Here is an 18383-nt window from a genome sequence, read left to right on the forward strand (position 1 = left end):
TGTGATGTGGATTTGTTCTGTCTGTTTCAGTCCAATGCTGCGCATGTCCTTCATTGTCTTTTCCTCGCGAGGCACTACGATCATGAAGCTAACAGAAGACAGGTAAGTACTTCACCTCCTTCAGCCCAATAGAGCTAGGGACTCCTTAACAACTGCAAGAGCTCAGGACTGGCTAACGTTAGTCTTTAGTGTGGATCCGCTCCTGTGCCTATTGGAATCAATTGCGGCGCTTCCATTGGGAGCAGGATTGAAGGCCATATGTGGAACAGCCCTTTGATATCCCATTTGCAGCCTTGTGGCAAGCAGATAGCTCAATGCGCCGGCGCTCTATCAAGCTGCATTTCTAAGGCAAGCCCGGCGCTTGCAATCCGGAAGCCAGTTGCCCGCTCTAGGTTCACCAGCACCACCCCACTGATTTCAGAAGGGCAGTTCTGGGGTAAGAGAGAGCAGGCCCTGGCGCCGCGTGCAGAAGACACTGTGTGATAAAGTGCTGCAGTGTTCTCCAGGAGCAGTCCAAAGCATTTCAGCAATCAATCCTGCATTGTCCTGGACCACTGCTAAAAGATATGTCTGGGTATTGTTTTGCAAGAAGTGCTTCCTACTCGCACCATCTGCTTCGAACACCATGCTGCTGCAAAGCCAGCCAGAAGAGAATTCCATCCTGTGCACCAGTGAGAGAAAGGGGAGAAGCTGAGACTGCAGCAAACTCCCTTTTTCTGCCCCCCTTTGCAACCAAATTCTCTCTGTTGATTGACTTAGGGCTGAACTTTGCCCTCACACAGTCTGTTTCCCTCTCTCCTCCGCTATATCTGTCACACTGGCCATCTCTCCCTATGTGTCCGGTGCTGGTAGTGCTGTGTGCCTACATCAGTCTGAAGCACCTCTTAAAGGGAGGAGAGGGGGATTGGAATAGTCTAATCGACATCCGGAGACAGCCTCCCAGATCCTTCTTCTGCATCTTCTGGGGCCTGGCCCTGAAGCCTACTGGAGTGTTTCCATTGACTTCACTGGGCTTCGGATCAGGCCCCAAGTGGGTGTCTAGGGGCTGGAGCTAGCTTGTGTTTACCTTGCTCAGGTGGATTTGCCCTTTGCAAGGTGAAAGGTCGATGCTAACCCTGTGGCGATGTTGGAAACTGGCATTAAAACATTCCCTGATCTAACTCCCCTGCCATATGCTATTCCCCGAGTGCCATTTCAGCTCGTCTTACACTTTGAAAGGGCAGAATGTGCTCCTCGCCCCAGGGACGTCCCTTCTCAGAGCCTCAGATTTCACCTCTGTCCCACAAAAACTCACACTGCCTCGCTGTTTATTACTGTGCTGGCCAAATGGCTGGATCACCAAACGAAGGCTGGGGAGAATGTTCCGGGTGTTTATGAATGTTTCTCCACAGCATCTGACTTTTGGGCTTCCTAGGTCCTTCCTTTGGGGTCTTTGTTCCACACTGCTATTATTAGTGGCCTCAAGACAGGATCAGGGCCCTATTGAGCTAGGCGCTGTACATTCACAGACAGCTATGATTCTGATACCCTCATGTTGAGTGGCACCTTCCATGAGTGGACTTTGAGTGAACCCTTCATGGAATAAGGTGCTATTCAAGATGAGTGACAGTATCAGAATCTGTCCCAGGATAAGGAACAGTTCGTGCTCCAGATGTTTATCGGGGGAAAGAGGGTTGATCACTTTTCATTGGGCCAGATTAGGAAGCCCTAGGGTGACCAGATGTCCCGATTTTATAGGGACAGTCCTGATTTTTGGGTCTTTTTCTTGTATAGGCTCCTATTACCCCCCACCCCCATCCCGATTTTTCACACTTGCTGTCTGGTCACCCTAGCCAAAGCCCACAACATTCGGACGCTATTTTCATACACTTTGGCCTCTTATCGTTATTTTGGGTCAGACCATAACTCAAGATTTAACCAGCCCTGAGGGCTGTCCAAATCATGAGTTTTGGTTTGCACTTTATAGTGATTGGGGCCATCGGAATGAAGATTTCAACCCTGATTGAAGTTTGCCAGAATTTATATGTTTTTTCTTTTTAATTTGGTCTGATCCCTAATTACAATATACCCCCACTGCAACCACAGATCAGGATCCTTCAAATGTGTTTGCCATGACGTTATATCTTGGATCCATTTCTATACGCCATTGGGTGCAGGGCAGCTTTCAGAATGTTGGGTTGTAGTGATGCTGTTGGTTCCTGACCCTTTGGCTCATGTGTCTGTGGTGGTGCATTGTTCTATTCTGATCAAGTGCTCTCGGGGGCTGCATATCTTGCTGGGTTTCAGGAATGTCTCAAAGCAGAAAAATGAGATTTTTTTTTTTTAATTCTCCTCTTTTCAAGGGAAGCCATAAGACGGGGGCTTGAGATTCTTCAGTCTGAAATGCCTGGAGGAGATACATTCATGCATGAAGGATTTAAAAGGGTACACACTATGGAACCTTCTCGCTTTGATTTATACTTCTTAACTTCTGCTTCTCTTGCCCCTGTTGGACCTAAAAAGAGATAATAACTTTTTACTCTTTGTTGCAGGCAACTGAACAGATTTACCATGAAAACTATGGAGGTAGGGACACTTATCACTGCCATAATTTATTTTCATTGAGAAGCTGGGGAGGATGGGGTTGTCAGCATGACCTGTAATTAACCCGTGGGAGAAAGAAATGTTGGGGGAGGAGCTAGTATTACACTGTCTTTCCATTCCAGTTTGATTAAAGCCCTGCTTTCAAATTCATAGATTCTAAGGCCGGAAGGCACCACTGTGATCTTCTAGTCTTGACTTCCTGCATAACACAGGCCGGAGAATTGCACCCAGTACTCCGTGCAGTGAGCCTAGTAATTGTTCAGCTGATTGGACGCAGTGTAGAAGTATTGGGCTTTACATGTATCATTCCATTTTGAAGCACCCAGTCCTATCTGCCTGATGTACCCAAAACTCTCATTTGACCTTCAGCATTGCTGCGAGTGCGACCTGACACCCATTGCATTCAGTCGGAGATGTCCCATTGATTTCACTGGGCTTGGGATCAGGCTGTCTGTCCTTCTGAACTTAAAAGTAACCTAACGTGGGGGTGTGGGAATATGTTTTTGTCCTTTTTTGATTCTGTGCATAAAGGTGGCTTAACATTTAAAGAATGTATTTTTCCTGCTTGCTTTTTACCTTGGCTATATCAGGGATGTCAAGACTTTTCTTCCCTATGTTGCTGGAGGTCTCCTGGGAGGATGCAGAGATATGGGTTAGGCGCTCACTAGGCTCCTAATTGAATTAGTGGTGGGTTTTAACAAAAGTGCCCTTCTCCCAAGTGTTTCTCTGGTATTTGAGTTAAGCAGGTGTTTAGAAAAACAAAGATCTGAAGAGCCTGCATAAAAATGGCCTCTCCTCTCATTCAGTCAATGAACCTACTAGTTTTCCAGGAAAAAAAAGTGTCGACACGATAGCTAAAGTAAAATACCAAGAAGAAAAAAAAATGTAAAACATAAAATAACAGCAACGATCTTTCCAGCCTTCTTCAACTATTAAAAAAAAAAAGCGAGGTCAAGACCCATTTTTCCCAGCTGCAGGTCACCTTTAAGGCTTCATGTGTATGCCTATGACATGACATGGCAAGGACTGCACGGCATAAGAAACCTGTCAAAACTCATCAGGCTCTTTAATTTCCAGTAATACTGGAAAGACATTTGAAACAGAGAGAAATTATTGTAAAAAACAACATTCCTGGTCTCCCCCGCTGCCCAGAAAGCAAATGCTTGTATTGTAACTGCTGGACTTAAGAAGTGACATCAGATGTGTGTAATTGACTGAGCCACAATTTACGTACTAGTTGGGAGTAATTTTGCTAGAGCGCTATATTTGGCTGTATATTGCTCTGCTGTATACTGGGCTACTCACTGTGGCTAAAACTCGCCTGGAACAAAGCCGGCACAACCCTTAAACCCTATTTTGAAGATCTAGGTAGGATGTAAGGAGTGCATCAGCCATGTGCTGGATCTCCACGCATGGGTGAATTTTGTCCCCGTGGCCTGTTCCTGCATTCTTTGCACCCCTGGAATCCCCACTGACTTCAGGGAGCATTCTTGCACAAGGAATGCAGGAGTTCTCACACAAATCCTGCTCACTATACTCAGCTTGTGGGGGAGAATTGCTCCCCTCTGACCTGCAGGAGGAGGCGTTGGGATGGCAGGATGCGTTAGGGAGATCACCCCAGCTTGCTCTGTCATGGCGCAGGAATTGGCATCCCCTTCTATGAATGAACCCCCCTGAACCACAGATCCCTGCTGCCTTTCTCTGCAATGGCCACACTCAGAAATGCTTGTCAAGGGGCGATTCCCCCCTCCCCTCTCCCTCTGGTCTCACCCCACCACAAGGTTCACTGCAGGATCCTCAGTGGGATCCAAGCAGGAAAGAGGGCTGACATGAGGCAGCAGGTTCCAGGGAGGTCTGTGCATGGGTGCTGCTGGAGCAGTACTCTTCTGACTCGCACTGATTCCCTGGTGCTGCTTGTGTGATGAAGACAAGTAGGATTTGGCTCATAACACGCTGTTCTGGGTCAGATCTTCAGCTGGTGTAGATTGCATAACTCCATTGTGGTCATTTTAGATCAGCTGAGCCTTAGAGCTCTGTATTCATTTGTCAGCAAAGAAGGATGCATTGCCTAAACTTATTTATCCATTGTCAAAGCTTCTGTATCATCCATACCTACCCCCAGCCATTTTCACTCTCACCCCTGCAGGACTCCGGACAGCTAGTGTGATTATTGCTCTGACAGATGGGGAGTTGCAAGAGGTTCAGTTTTATTATGCAGAAAAAGAAGTAAGTCCTCATTGAGTTTACCCAAGTAGCTAAGGGTATGTCTACACTGCAATTAGACACCCATGGCTGGCCCATACCAGCTGACCTGGCCTTGTGTTCCCGGGGCTATTTAACTGCGGCATAGACGTTTCGGCTCAGGCTGCATCCTCAGCTGTGGGACCCTCCCACCTTGCAGGGTCCTAGAAACCGGGCTCCAGCCTGAGCCTGAACGCCCTTCGTTCAATTAAACAGCCCTTCGCCCGAGCCCAAGTCAGCTGGCATGGCCAGCAGTGGGTTTTTAATTGCAGTGTAGACGTACACTAAGTGGTTCGTGTCAAACTTGTGAGCATCTGCTCTTGGTTCCAGTTTACCTGGCTTTGCATGTAATGGTGTCTTTCATGTAGGCTGACAGAGCCAGAAGCCTCGGAGCTATCGTTTATTGTGTTGGAGTGAAAGACTTTAATGAAACTCAGGTAATTTTGGGACTTTTTTTTTGGTTCTCCCCACCCATTAACAGCATCAGATGAGGTCATTTACTTAATTACCAGTGCATGAATCCATACCTGTCAGAGCTCTGCCTGTCAGCAAATAGGCTCAGTTTTAGATGCTGCAATTTTGTTTGCCTTGTGCATTTATGATGGTCTTTCTTTGCAGCTGTCTACAATTGCTGACAGCATTGATCACGTTTTCCCGGTAACGGGCGGCTTTTATGCTCTAAGAGGCACTATTGATTCGGTGAGTAGGGTATTGCGAAAGTGAGAGAAATGCACCCTTTCCCACATTTGTTAAGTGCCAAAAGAACACCGATGATCAAAAATCCCATTATCTTCATCTCTTAGATTCTGAAGAAATCCTGTATTGAGATCCTGGCAGCTGAACCATCCAGTGTCTGTGCAGGAGGTGAGCTTATATTGAAATCAAATGAGATGGCAAATTAGAGTGAAATTACAAAAATGTCTCATAGCTCCCTACAAAAGCACCAGATCCAAAGCCCATGGAAGTCAATGGAAAGTCTCCCACTGGGCTTTAGATAAGGCCCAGTGAGTCTGTGCTCAGCTTAAGAAGGAAGCTACAAACATAGAGATAGGCTCAGCTTTTCAAAGCCACTGAAGGGAACTGAAATTAGTAGGAATTGGGGTAGTGTTTTCAAAAGCACCCAAGTGACTTAGGAGGCTAAGTCCCATTTTCTAAAGCAACTCATGGCCAGATTTTCAAAGGTGTCTACAGAGAGGCACCTAAGCACAGATCCTCAAAGGGTTTTAGGCTCTTTACTCCCATTGGCATCCCACCTGCATAGGTGCTTTTGAAAACCCCACTAGATGCCTGTTTGTATCTTTAGGCACTTATATGGCTTTGAGGATCTGGTCCTTAGGAACTGAATTCTAAGAGAAAGGCAAAGGGATTTAGGCTTTGGGTGGTTACGTCGTTTTGGGACCTAGATTCCTATAACCCCGAGCCAACTTTGAAAATTTCAGCCATTTATTACAATATTAGGATCTGCTCTTATAGCCCTCATATACATAAGCAATCTTTACTCACATGAGTAGTCCTAGTGACTTAAATTGGACTACTCAAATGAGTAAAGATTGCTCTGTCTAAGCTTAGAAGCCACACCCATCACTGTACTAACTGAGTCATTTTCAGGCTGCTTGTTCCCGCTAGCCCAGTTCTGGTTGCCTCCCATCCACAGACTGACGAAGGCCCAGCCTTGCTTAGCTTGAAAGTTAGGCATGAGTAAAGCACAAGGTGATATGATTTTGTATGCATCAAGGGAAGAGATTTACACAAGGAAGGGTTTGCAGAAAGAGGGCATGCTCAAGTGTTACAATCATAAAAAGATTTTGGAAAGTACTTTGCATGAAATTATAGTATCATGTGGCTTAAATCCTACAGTCATTACTCAGGAAAAATCTCCCTTGAAATCAGTAGATGTTATACCTGGCTAAGGACTCCAGAATGTATTAAGCTGGTTACGAAGGTCAAAAGATTGTGAACCATTTTTCAAAATTGTTTCTTAATTTATTATTTTTTCAAATTCAAACATTTTTCACCAGCAATATAACTGGTCAATTAACATAGGGACATTTAATGGCAATTTTGTTTACATTTTTCCTGATCTTTTTCCAGCATATTGAAATATTGTCAAAATTTCAAAATTCAAAAAATGGTGACCAGCTCTGATAATAATGAAAATAATAATGAAGACACCTCATATCTTGCCTTTCATTTGAACAATGCCAAGTGCTGCTTATTTTCTGAACAAAAGACCCACTTACTGTACCAATAGATTGCAACCTGTGTCACAGTTTTCAGGAAATATTGGAGTGTTTGGCTTATTAGAAACTGCAAGCAGTCAAAGCGATGATTTTATAAAACGTACACGGATGTTTCAGGTTTATGGAAAGATGATCGGAGCTTTACTGAAACAGAAATAATGAACTGCATAGACCAAGATACCTGGTGGTTTGTAAAGTGTTAGCATTTTGCATATTCATAATGAAAGAACTGCTAGTGTGTTTGGTAAATGCAAAGTATCCCCAGGGGAGCTGGTGCTAATGACATGCCTTTCGTGTTTAGTATATTGAACATGTAACCCTTCTGGTTTGTGTTAGCAATTCATTTGCTGTGTTTTTGTCTATTTAGAAGACTATTGCAGCAGAGTAATAATGACACCATAAGTTTGCTGTAAGGTATAATTTACAGCATGGTTATTTAGAGCTTATGCTACTGTCTTGCATTCATTTGCTTATACATTACAAAAATGAGTACATTCAAAATAGCAGTGGTGTATGAAAGCTGATCTGGAGCATGCCAGACCAAAGATGTAATTTGAGGAAAATCTAGTAAATATAGCAGAGAAGAGAAATTTTTGTTCAGTCTTCATTCCCACATGTCAATTGCTGGAGGATACTGCATTACATATTTCATTTTAAAACATCCTCTGGTGTTTCTGCTGTCTTCTGAATATTCCCAAAGGAGAAAAGGCGGAGAAGATATTTGCCACAAGACATTATCCATGAATTATTAGAAATGGAAGCTTACTGATTAAAAAAAAAAAGTCCTGGTAGAGCTGGTCAAAGAACAGGGAAACAACTTGGTGAAAAATCATGAAATTCCAAAGTTGTTTTCAATTCATAAGGGTTTGAAATGGACCCATTTTTTGTTTTATTTATTTTGCAAACATTTTCAATATAAATGTGTATGGAAATGGTTATCAGATTTGTTTGTTTGCTGAAAACCTGGTTTTTGTCAAATGAAAAATTTCAGTAACCATTTCAATAACATGCTTTTATACATTTTGATAAAACAGTTTTGAAAATTTAATGAAAAATGAAAGATTTTGCAAAGTTGATAATTTTTCTTGAACGAGTTCTCTCTCTCTCTCTCTCTCTCTCTCTTTTTTTAAAGCCATATTTCAAGAAAAATTTCTCCCAGTTCTCCTTCCTGTTTTATTAGTTCTACAACTTTCCCCTTTTTGCTGATGGAAATAGATTAAAAGATTAACTGAAATATATATGTGACTTTTGAGATGAGCAAAATGTTTAATTAGAGCCAAAATGATTTTTTTTTAACTTTTTGATTTGCTGAACATTTTGAAAAATGTTATTTTTGGGTCAGCCCGAAACACTTTTTAAAATTGTCAGCAAAACAATCAGTTATTTGCACAGTGCTGGAGGGTCGTTTCACTGAAGTGGGGGGCCACTGCTCGTGGTTCTGTATGAGCTCTGTGCCTATTAATAAATATTTGGAGGATCCAAAAACCTTGATAAAGTGGAACATCCTTACCTGCATCAATATCCCTGGACAACAATATACAGTTGTTATTTAGTTTAAACACAGTGTAATTTATACAGTTTATTACTTCATCTTCGTTAACGTCTAACTCATATATGCACACACACAGAGAGATATAGTACAGACAGTGAGATATATAGATACACACACATGCACTAACACACACACGCACTAGCACACACACACACACACACACACAGATGTGTTCATATAAATTCCTATCTCTAGATCTTTTGGAAGTTTCCTTAAACCAACAGTGAAGCTTGTTTGCTTTCGGCTCTGAAATATGCACATCCTGGAGCCAGCCATGCATTTTGCATGAAATTCACCAAAGTGGGGGCGTAGTGGTTAATTGGGGGCTTATTAATAATTCTTACTGACAATTTTAATATTTATTTATAATGCCAGGTTTTGTGTTACTAAGTCAATGGGACTTTTGCTTGAATAGGGACCACAGCAGGTTTTGGCCGGTTCATTATGAATAATAATTACCATTATATGTGTATTTACTATTTAGCAACGATCTCAGCTTCATTTTTGAGTTGCCAGTGGCTTAATAAATTGCTGAGGAAATGACTTCTACGTGGCGTTAGCTGAATTCTGACTAGTTCCAGTCTGGGGGTTGTATGTCTGAGATGGAGCTGGCTGGTACATCCATTTACAAATTGATCTAGCTGGGTTATGACAGCTCTCTGATGCTTAATGCTTTTTGACCCTGCAAATTTATAGTTCCTTATGTGGGGAAACGTACTTAGGTCTTTCTGTTCCCTCTGATTGAAAGTGACCAAGACATGCAGCCTGTAAACAGGCGATCAGTGTGGAATTGGAGGTGCCGTGTCTGCTGTTTGACAGCATCATTGCTTTGATTAGGCTCTCGGTACACAGATGTGATTGAAAGGTTTTGCTGGATGTGGCATCCTACTGGCCCCGTCAACTCCCAGGTGTGGATGCAAGCAGTCAGCTCCTCATCAGAGTCAGAGAAGCGAAGCCGACAGCACAGCCACCGCGCACCAGCTTCAACCCACCATCTCGCTGCCAGCGCTGCCCAGTTATTTCACTGCTGACCTTTTTCCCTTCGCTGTCTTGTCAAAAGCTACAATCTAGAATCTGACAGTAACTAAGAAAGAAAAGGACGCAGCCAGAGCCAGGGCCCAAAATTAAATAGAATTAGCCATTTCAACAGGCCATCATCCCGAATATATTAATGCTCCATAGCATCTGACGGGGGGACTGCTCAATAGCAACAACACAATCCAGCCTCGACTGTTTCCATTTCCATGCAAGACTGTTACTGAAACTATATTGTTCCCTTGTGCTCATGTGGACAGATTATTATGGGGGTGCTGGGCTGCTTTAGCAAGCATCTGTGCAAAGTTGCAGTGACAGTGAGAGGAAGGGCAGGACGGATAAACTGCCTTGACAAGATTAAACTTCCAGATGAGGCCGTTACTGTGATCATTTTGTATTCAGAGTCCTCTGTATTCACAGCGATGGTCGTTTTTTAAAAAAATCACTAACATTAATAGTAATTACATCTTTGTGGCTGCTTTATTTGAAAGCCTGTTCCTTCAGAAAAGCAAACAGCTGTTTCGTTTTAACATGTTGCTTTTATGTACGGACAAAAAAAATATCATCTTGCCCAGGTGGCGAGATCATTTTGGAGTTAGCGGGTGAAGAAACATCAGAGTGCAAGACTTGGTACGCAAGGTTATACCTGTACAGCTGCCACTAGAGAGTGCCGTGCGCCGAGAGGGGAATGTAACCCACATTCACATTCTGGGTCAAACGCTGCTGTCAGTTACCCTGGTGTCAAGGAGAAGGTTCAGATTCTGATCAAGAGTAACTGCAGTGAAGTAAGTTGGTTTACATCAGTGTAAACTGGTGCACGATATTAATTAGGCTTGGAGTAACTCGATTATCATCACTGGAGTTACTGCAGGATTATACTGGGGTAACAGATAGTTGAATTTGGCCCTCAGTCTGTTTTAATTTATTTTAAGGAGCATTGTTTGCTGATGCGAATTATGACATAATAAACAGGCCCAGTTCTGTGCGTTCAGCTCCCTGATTCAAACCATCCTTCTGCAGTAAAGCACCAAAGCACATGCTTAACTTTAGACATGTGCTTGAGCCCCATTGTCTGAAGCACGGTTTAAACTTCAGCATGTATTTAAGGGGGAGGTTTTCCAACGTGCCAAAGGGATTTAGGTGCGTCAGTCTCATTGGACTTCTGCATCTAAATCCTGTAGACACTCTGGAAATCCTCTCTCTAAGTGCTTTGCTGAGTTGGATGGGTTTAAGCCCATGCTTAAATTGGGGCTTGAGAGTACAATTTTCAAAGGTGCCTAAGTGACTTAGGGGCCTGTCCCATTGACTTTGAATGGGATTTGGACTCCTAAGACACTTAGACACCTTTGAAAAAATTGCCTTGTATGACTTTGCTGGGAGCAGAAAGTGAGTAACTGATGGTAGAATATGGGCTACACGCGTTAACACACAGCACTGAAGCTGCTGCAGGTATTTCCTGTGTGCAGCTCTCCTTTTGCGGATGGGCTATTCATTACAGGAGCTCCTTTTTCTCTCCAAAATATCTTTCCAGCTCTTCACGTTCCCCTAAATCTTGCATTGTCTCTGTAGAACACCAGAGCAGAAAACTAGTGTCCTCTCCTAGCATGCAGTCTTAGATCACGGAGTCCTGATCCACACTAATTCCTAGCAGTCACCTGAGCCACTGCCTTTGCAGATCCAGATGGAACTTGGAAGTAAGCACAGGAGTCCATATATGTCCATAAGGAAGTGTGTCTTTGGGCCTTAACCTTTTGGTTGCAGGGCTAATTTGCTGTCCTAGCTGAGGACCATTTGCATCTGTAGTTCTTGATACCACATTTGAAATATATTTTATATGAGACACCGGAGCCCCATTGCCACATTGCAAAGACTTAACTGAGGACAGGAGGGTCTGATCCTGCTCTTGTTTGCGCCGGGGTCACTTCATTAACTTCAGAGGAGTCACTCCTGATTTACTTCAGTGCAACTGAGAGCAGAATCAGGCCCCATGAGTCTGGGCTGAATAAGGAGATTGGCTTGGAGCATGTACGCTGGTTTGCAGTTGCTGACATAAATGTCCTGAGGAAATTGTTTAATCCATTAATAAATGTGGCAAACAAAGATATCTTGGGCCTGATTCTGATCTCACTCAGACTGGTGTAAATCAGGTACAACTCCACTGAAGTCAGTCGGCCTGATTCTCATCTCATTTACACTGTTCTGCCCCAGGGTGACTATTGGGTCCCATGGATTTAGCCCTGATTTATGCCAGTGTCACAGGAGAATCAGGCCCACTGATGTCAATGGAATCACCCTGAGCCTGGCAGGCAGATTCCATCCTCACCCCCCACCATGGCACCCCCTGGGCCACGCTTGGCTATCGTGGCATGGTGCTGCTTCCCCTGAGCAGTGTACCTGAGAGGGGGATAAGCTCGTGATGGGTTGGGGATTGGAGTTCCTGAGTCAGACTTCACTCCTACGCACCGAAGGGCAAACCATGGTGTAGCAATGGGATTGGTTGGAGACTAGAGGGAACGGTCTCATCCATGTCCATTTGGCTGTGGTTGAATCCGATCCATAGCCTCTGCGCATTGCGTCCTCCCTGTCACAACTGACGGCTCCTCAGATCTCCAGCCATTGCAATTCCAGCAGGAGCATAGACTAGTAAAAGGATAATTCCTGTCTCATCCAGGTTGATGCCCGTGCCAACCTGCTACACGGGCAGGGGAGTATAGTGTGGCGCTGGGGCCTTTCGCTTGTTTGTTCTGTGGATGAGGAGTATTTGCCATATTGGGTCTTAGCATTGGGATTCTGCCGCTAGCAATGGCCTGTGCTGGATGCATCACAGGAAACCCAAAATCACCCATTTGCAACCATTGGGGAAGAACCTCAGCTGGGGTAAACCAGCATCACTCCAATTAAGTCAGTGGAGCAATGCTGATTTACACCAGCTGAGGCTCTGGCTCTGAAATAAATTGTAGCAAACTGGTGCGTTTTTTCACCACAGAAGCTGGTTGCAGCTCAGACACTGAAGCCGTCCCAGTTGGTTTCATGTCCGAGCTCACAGGCAGTAGCACCATGTTACCCTGCTGGGTTTCTCAGCCTGCAAGGGAATGTTTGAGTGCACACCACTTCAGCTAGTGTGGAGGGCAATGCCGGGGTGGGCCACTGAAGGAGCTATGAGTTTCACAATTAAAAGGATTGAGGGGCCCTAACACCCCATGCGAACGGCACAGGGAGTTGCACTACAACCCTGCATCCTGCTCCTTCTCTGAGAGTTGCATTGCACCACTTGAACCTCATCGATTTTAAAGCCAGAAGATAATACAGGCCAGGGAATTTCACCCTGTGATTCCTGCCCCAAGCCCATATTCATCAAGGCATAGATGCCATAGCTTGGTGGTTGAGCTAGAGCATATTTTTTTAGAAAGAAACATCTCATCTTAATGTAAAAACTTCAAGTGATGGAGAATCTGCCAGATCCCTGGGTAAATGGATTGCATGGTTACTAAGTCCTTCCCTCCTGCACATCACCTGCATAAAGCCTGATTCCTTGGGTTTCATGCAGGAAAAGTGAACTTCACTCACTAGGTTTTGTAAAAACTTCTTTAAAAAATATAAAATAATCTCCTGTGTTTTAGGTCTAAACTGCTTGACTCCATTAAAAAAAAATCAGCATTTTGGCTAATTCTCTTTCCCCCGGCGTACCCTGGCTCAGAGTTTAGCTGCAGAAAGAATCTTTGGTGACAAGTTTGGGATTTTAGCTCCAAAGTCAGTTTCCATACTCATAAGAATGGCCATATAGGGTCAGACCAAAGGTCTATCTAGCCCAGGGGTAGGCAACCTATGGCACGTGTGCCAAAGGCAGCATGCGAGCTGATTTTCAGTGGCACTCACACTGCCCGGGTCCTGGCCACTGGTCCGGGGGGCTCTGCATTTTAATTTAATTTTAAATGAAGCTTCTTAAACATTTTTAAAACCTTATTTACTTTACATACAACAATAGTTTAGTTATATATTATAGACTTATAGAAAGAGACATTCTAAAAACGTTAAAATGTATTACTGGCACGTGAAACCTTAAATTAGAGTGGATAAATGAAGACTCGGCACACCACTTCTGAAAGGTTGCCGACCCCTGATCTAGCCCATCCTGTTTTCTGACAGCGGCCAATGCCAGGTGCCCCAGAGGGAATGAACAGAACAGATAATCATCAAGTGATCCATCCCCTGCAGCCCACTCCCAGCCTCTGGCAAACAGAGGCTAGGGACACCATCCCTGCTCAGCTTGGCTAATAGCAGTCCCTAGTAAACCCAAGCAGCAAGCGATAGTGTTACACTATTAGCAGGGCCGGCTCCAGGGTTTTGGCTGCCCCAAGCAGCCAAAAAAAAAAAAAAAAAAGCCGCGATCGCGATCTGCGGCGGCAATTCGGCGGAAGGTCCTTCGCTCCGAGCGGGAGTGAGGAACCGTCCGCCGAATTGCCGCTGAATAGCTGGACCTTCCGCCCCTCTCCGGAGTGGCCGCCCCAAGCGCCTGCTTGCCAAGCTGGTGCCTGGAGCGGGCCCTGACTATTAGGTGGGTCTCTCATTCCTATTTAGAGGCCTGCTCTCCCCATAGAATTTGCATTGTTATTATAATGGGGATTAATTTTCTCTCCTTCTGAGTGCACGACTGTCTATGACAATGAAAGTTTTGTGCGCCCAGCGAGAGCAAACTGGTCCTTTGATTGTGCAGTCTGTAAGCAGCTTCCATTTCTCATGCACACACTGTGAGCCGGTCCTGTGTTCAGTCGTGCTGTCCTGTGGATTGAAGTGGGAGAAACAAATGAAAAGAAAGACTGAAAAAATCCACCCTTCTTTTCCACTGCATTTAGTTAAGAGCGCTAAGAAGTAGAGATGGCTGCATGCTGCAGAACTTAGATCCAGAATTTTGGACATCCCAAGGTTGGGGAGGGTTTGGCTGGAGGTCTTGAGTCAGCGCCTTGTATATATAGGGGCCACTTGCAAGATCTAGAACTGTTTGTGCAGCTGGATTACAAACATCCTCTGAGATCAGGGGAGTTCAGGCTATGGGTGGGTTAGAAAACCTGACCTATGAGGAAAGTTTGAAAAAAAACCTGGGCATGTTTAGTCTTGAGAAAGGAAGACTGAGAGGAACCTGACAACAGTCTTCCAATATCTTAAGGGCTGTTATAAAGAGGATGGTGATTAATTGTTCTCCATGTCCACTGAAGGTAGGACAAGAAGCAATGGGCTTCATCTGCAGCAAGGGAGATTTAGGTGGGATATTGGGGAAAACTTTCTAACTCTAAGGGTAGTTAAGCTCTGGAATAGGCTTCCAAGGGAGGTAGTGGAGTCCCCCTCATTGGAAGCGTTAATCAAACCCCTGTCAGGGACGGTCTAGCTTTACTTGGTCCTGGCACAGCACATGGGGCTGGACTTGACTTCTCGAGGTCCCTTCCATTTCTATGATCCTATGACTGGGTTTAGCCCATTATAAAAACTGGGGCTGTCTGCAGATCTAGGGTTCCCATTTCAAACACGCCAAAGTCTGCGTGCCTTTCAGATCAGGCCCTGTTAGAAAACAGAGGCTGTTTATTCCCAAGAGATCTAGCTGGGAAGTTTGAAACTTCTGCTGCCTTCAAATCCAGGTTTGCTAATGGAGGAAGGCAACCCCCCCTTTCAGTATGTACATGTCCCTCATCACTGGAGTGTCTGAGCATCTTCCAGGCACTACTGCCGGGGAAGTGCGGTCCCCATTTTAGAGACAGAGAAGTGAGGCACTGAAGAAGCGACTTACCCAAGATCACGCCAGCAGCTTGTAGCAGAGATGGAAATGGATCCCAGGCCCCTGAGGCCCAGTCCAGTGCTGTGACCACTAGACCATCTTGCCTACCTTCTTCTCTGTGCTTGCTCAGGTGACAGGTGGGGGCAATTGAGCTGAAAAGACTGAAGAGGCATTTCCTGCCAACGGGAGCCAAGCACAGTTACTTATGAAGGAAAAAATCACAGGTTGTTTTTTTTCCCCCTTCACAACAGAAGCTGCACAAGCCAGAGCAGATGCTCCGGGGCAGCTTTAGCGTGTGCTAGCGCTCTGACCAGCAGACAGCTGGAGTACGTCTGATGTGGCTGGCCTTTTCCTGGACCACCGTTTGTTTCTGCTGGGGACAAGGTGCGGGAGGGAGGGAGAGAGAGTGTGAAGGAAAACGGCAGCTGCCAATCTATTAGTAACTCCCATGATGCTCGCACGGGTTGGCCCTTGTGTGGATAGAAAGGTCATAGGTTAGAAAAGGTTCAGAGGAGGGCAACTAAAATGATTAGGGGTTTGGAACGGGTCCCATATGAGGAGAGATTAAAGAGGCTAGGACTTTTCAGCTTGGAAAAAAGGAGAGATATGATAGAGGTATATAAAATCATGAGTGATGTGGAGAAAGTAAATAAGGAGAAGTTATTTACTTGTTCCCATATTACAAGAACTAGGGGCCACCAAATGAAATTAATAGGCAGCAGGTTTAAAACAAATAAAAGGAAGTTCTTCTTCACAAGTTGACTGTGCACTGTGTGAAGAAGAACTTCCTTTTATTTGTTTTAAACCTGCTGCCCATTAATTTCATTTGGTGGCCCCTAGTTCTTGTATTATGGGAACAAGTAAATAACTTCTCCTTATTTACTTTCTCCACATCACTCATGATTTTATATACCTCTATCATATTCCCCCTTAGTCTCCTTTTTTCCAAGCTGAAAAGTCCTAGCCTCTTTAATCTCTCCTCATATGGGACCCGTTCCAAACCCCTAATCATTTTAGTTGCCCTCCTCTGAACCTTTTCTAACCTATGACCTTTCTATCCACACAAGGGCAACCCGTGCGAGCATCATGGGAGTTACTAATAGATTGGCAGCTGCCGTTTTCCTTCACACTCTCTCTCCCTCCCTCCCGCACCTTGTGGAACTCCTTGCCTGAGGAGGTTGAGAAGGCTAGGACTATAACAGGGTTTAAAAGAGAAATGGATAAATTCATGGAGGTTAAGTCCGTTAATGGCTATTAGCCAGGATGGGTAAGGAATAGTGTCCCTAGCCTCTGTTTGTCAGAGGGTGGAGATGGATGGCAGGAGAGAGATCACTTGATCATTACCTGTTAGGTTCACTCCCTCTGGGGCATCTGGCATTGACCACTGTCGGTAGACAGGATACTGGGCTAGATGGACCTTTGGTCTGACTCAGTACGGCCATTCTTATGTTCTTATGTCATGTTTCACCAGGGTTTGTACCAAGGCAAACCTCTCCTCTCTAATCCACGTTGTGGGGGGGAGGAGTCTCCATTCTGCCATCTCTCCGGGAATGGAGCTGCTGCTGGGATAGAAGCGTATTGGCGAGGTGATCTCCCATGCGGGTCTGGGAGGAGCATTGTGCCCTGGGTTGTCACACGTAGGGCCTGGTGCCTCCCTCATTCACATGGGTGTCAACCAAAGTGGAGTTACTCGGGAGGAAACCAGGACTAGTGCAATCCAAATCAGACCCGTGATGTTATTGTAGCACCTTTCGTCTAGGCATGTGGCAGAGCCACATTTTCAAAAGTCACTAAATGCCAAACAGTTGGTCTTGGTACCTGGCACTGGCCTGCTAGAATCCTGGCCCTTTAAAGATCACCCTCTGGCCTAGCGGGGTGAACTCCATTGCATAGCACTGAGATCTTGTAGAAGGACCCTCTGTCCTGGTTGTAGTCCTAGTTGACATAGTCCACTGTCAGCAGTCAAGAGTCAGCTGGGTCAGGATATCAGGGATCAGAGGCAGGAGACAAACCAGAGATCAGAACCACAAGTCAGAGGTCAGGAGCCAAGCCAGGTCAGGACGCCTGGAAACCAAGCTGGGGGAGCAGAAGCAGGAGGTACCAGGTACATAGTCCAGAGCAGGGTGAATCCCAGGTGTTTGGACAGCTTCCTGTTGCTGGCTTAAGTAGGGCTGACGGGCCAATCAGCTGCTCTGGGACTCTGCTAACAGGACGTAAGATGTGGAGCCTCAAACTGGAGCTGGGCTTCATGTGTCCTGGTCAGCAGGCTGCCAAGTAGAGGGTTGAGGTCTGGCCCTGGGTTTGAGGCCCATGAGTCATGACACTCAGAAAGATGAACTAGGTGAGAAGCCTCCATCTTCCCTGACTCAGGAGGATCTAATGGCCCATGGCCGCCTTCTGCCGTGAAAAGGAAACAAGTTATATACATCCATCCACTAAATGAAATACTCAGCCCTCCTCTGCTGTGGGACAGAACTATCCTCCAGGTCTCCCCAGGCATTCTGAGTCCAATTAGCATCCGCTGGCTTAGACTGTCAGCTCCTTGGAGCTTGTCTTGTACAAGGTCACATGCAGCGGCCCTGACTCTCATGTACACCACTCCAGCAGCACACAGGGGCCTCAGTGTAAATGGGGCTCAGGCTTTGTGGGTGCTTAGCTAATAAGGATCTGGATGCAAAGCCCACATTTTGGATGAATATATTATAGGCTAGCTTCCCAGCTGGTGTAAATCAGGGTAGCTCTGTTGATTTCAATGGAGCTGTAGCAATTGACCCCAACTGAGGATCTAGGCCTGTGTTTGGACTGACATATTCTTTTGATCTTGAAATATTGGGGAGGAACAAACCCTGGGGAAATGAATTCACAGGAGGCAAAACATGACGCTGTTGAGAATGTTACAAGCAAATATCCCTTAGGGGACTAAAAAAAGTCTTCCACTATTCTACAGCAATGGTCCATAAACCAC

At 45.2% G+C, this 18383-nt stretch overlaps 1 protein-coding gene across 1 annotated transcript in view; it reads left to right on the plus strand.

The window, feature by feature from the left end:
- ANTXRL (ANTXR like) overlaps positions 1-18383 on the plus strand; it is a 75991-nt gene that overhangs the window by 19853 nt on the left and 37755 nt on the right. The window contains exons 3-9 of the mRNA XM_065407860.1: positions 31-102; positions 2343-2424; positions 2532-2565; positions 4730-4809; positions 5193-5261; positions 5443-5523; positions 5628-5688. Of these exons, the coding sequence (XP_065263932.1) occupies positions 31-102; positions 2343-2424; positions 2532-2565; positions 4730-4809; positions 5193-5261; positions 5443-5523; positions 5628-5688 (479 nt within the window). The remainder of the gene's footprint in view (positions 1-30; positions 103-2342; positions 2425-2531; positions 2566-4729; positions 4810-5192; positions 5262-5442; positions 5524-5627; positions 5689-18383) is intronic.

The sequence above is a fragment of the Emys orbicularis genome, chromosome 7 (assembly GCF_028017835.1).
Source record: "Emys orbicularis isolate rEmyOrb1 chromosome 7, rEmyOrb1.hap1, whole genome shotgun sequence".
In the NCBI taxonomy this organism is placed as follows: domain Eukaryota; kingdom Metazoa; phylum Chordata; order Testudines; family Emydidae; genus Emys; species Emys orbicularis.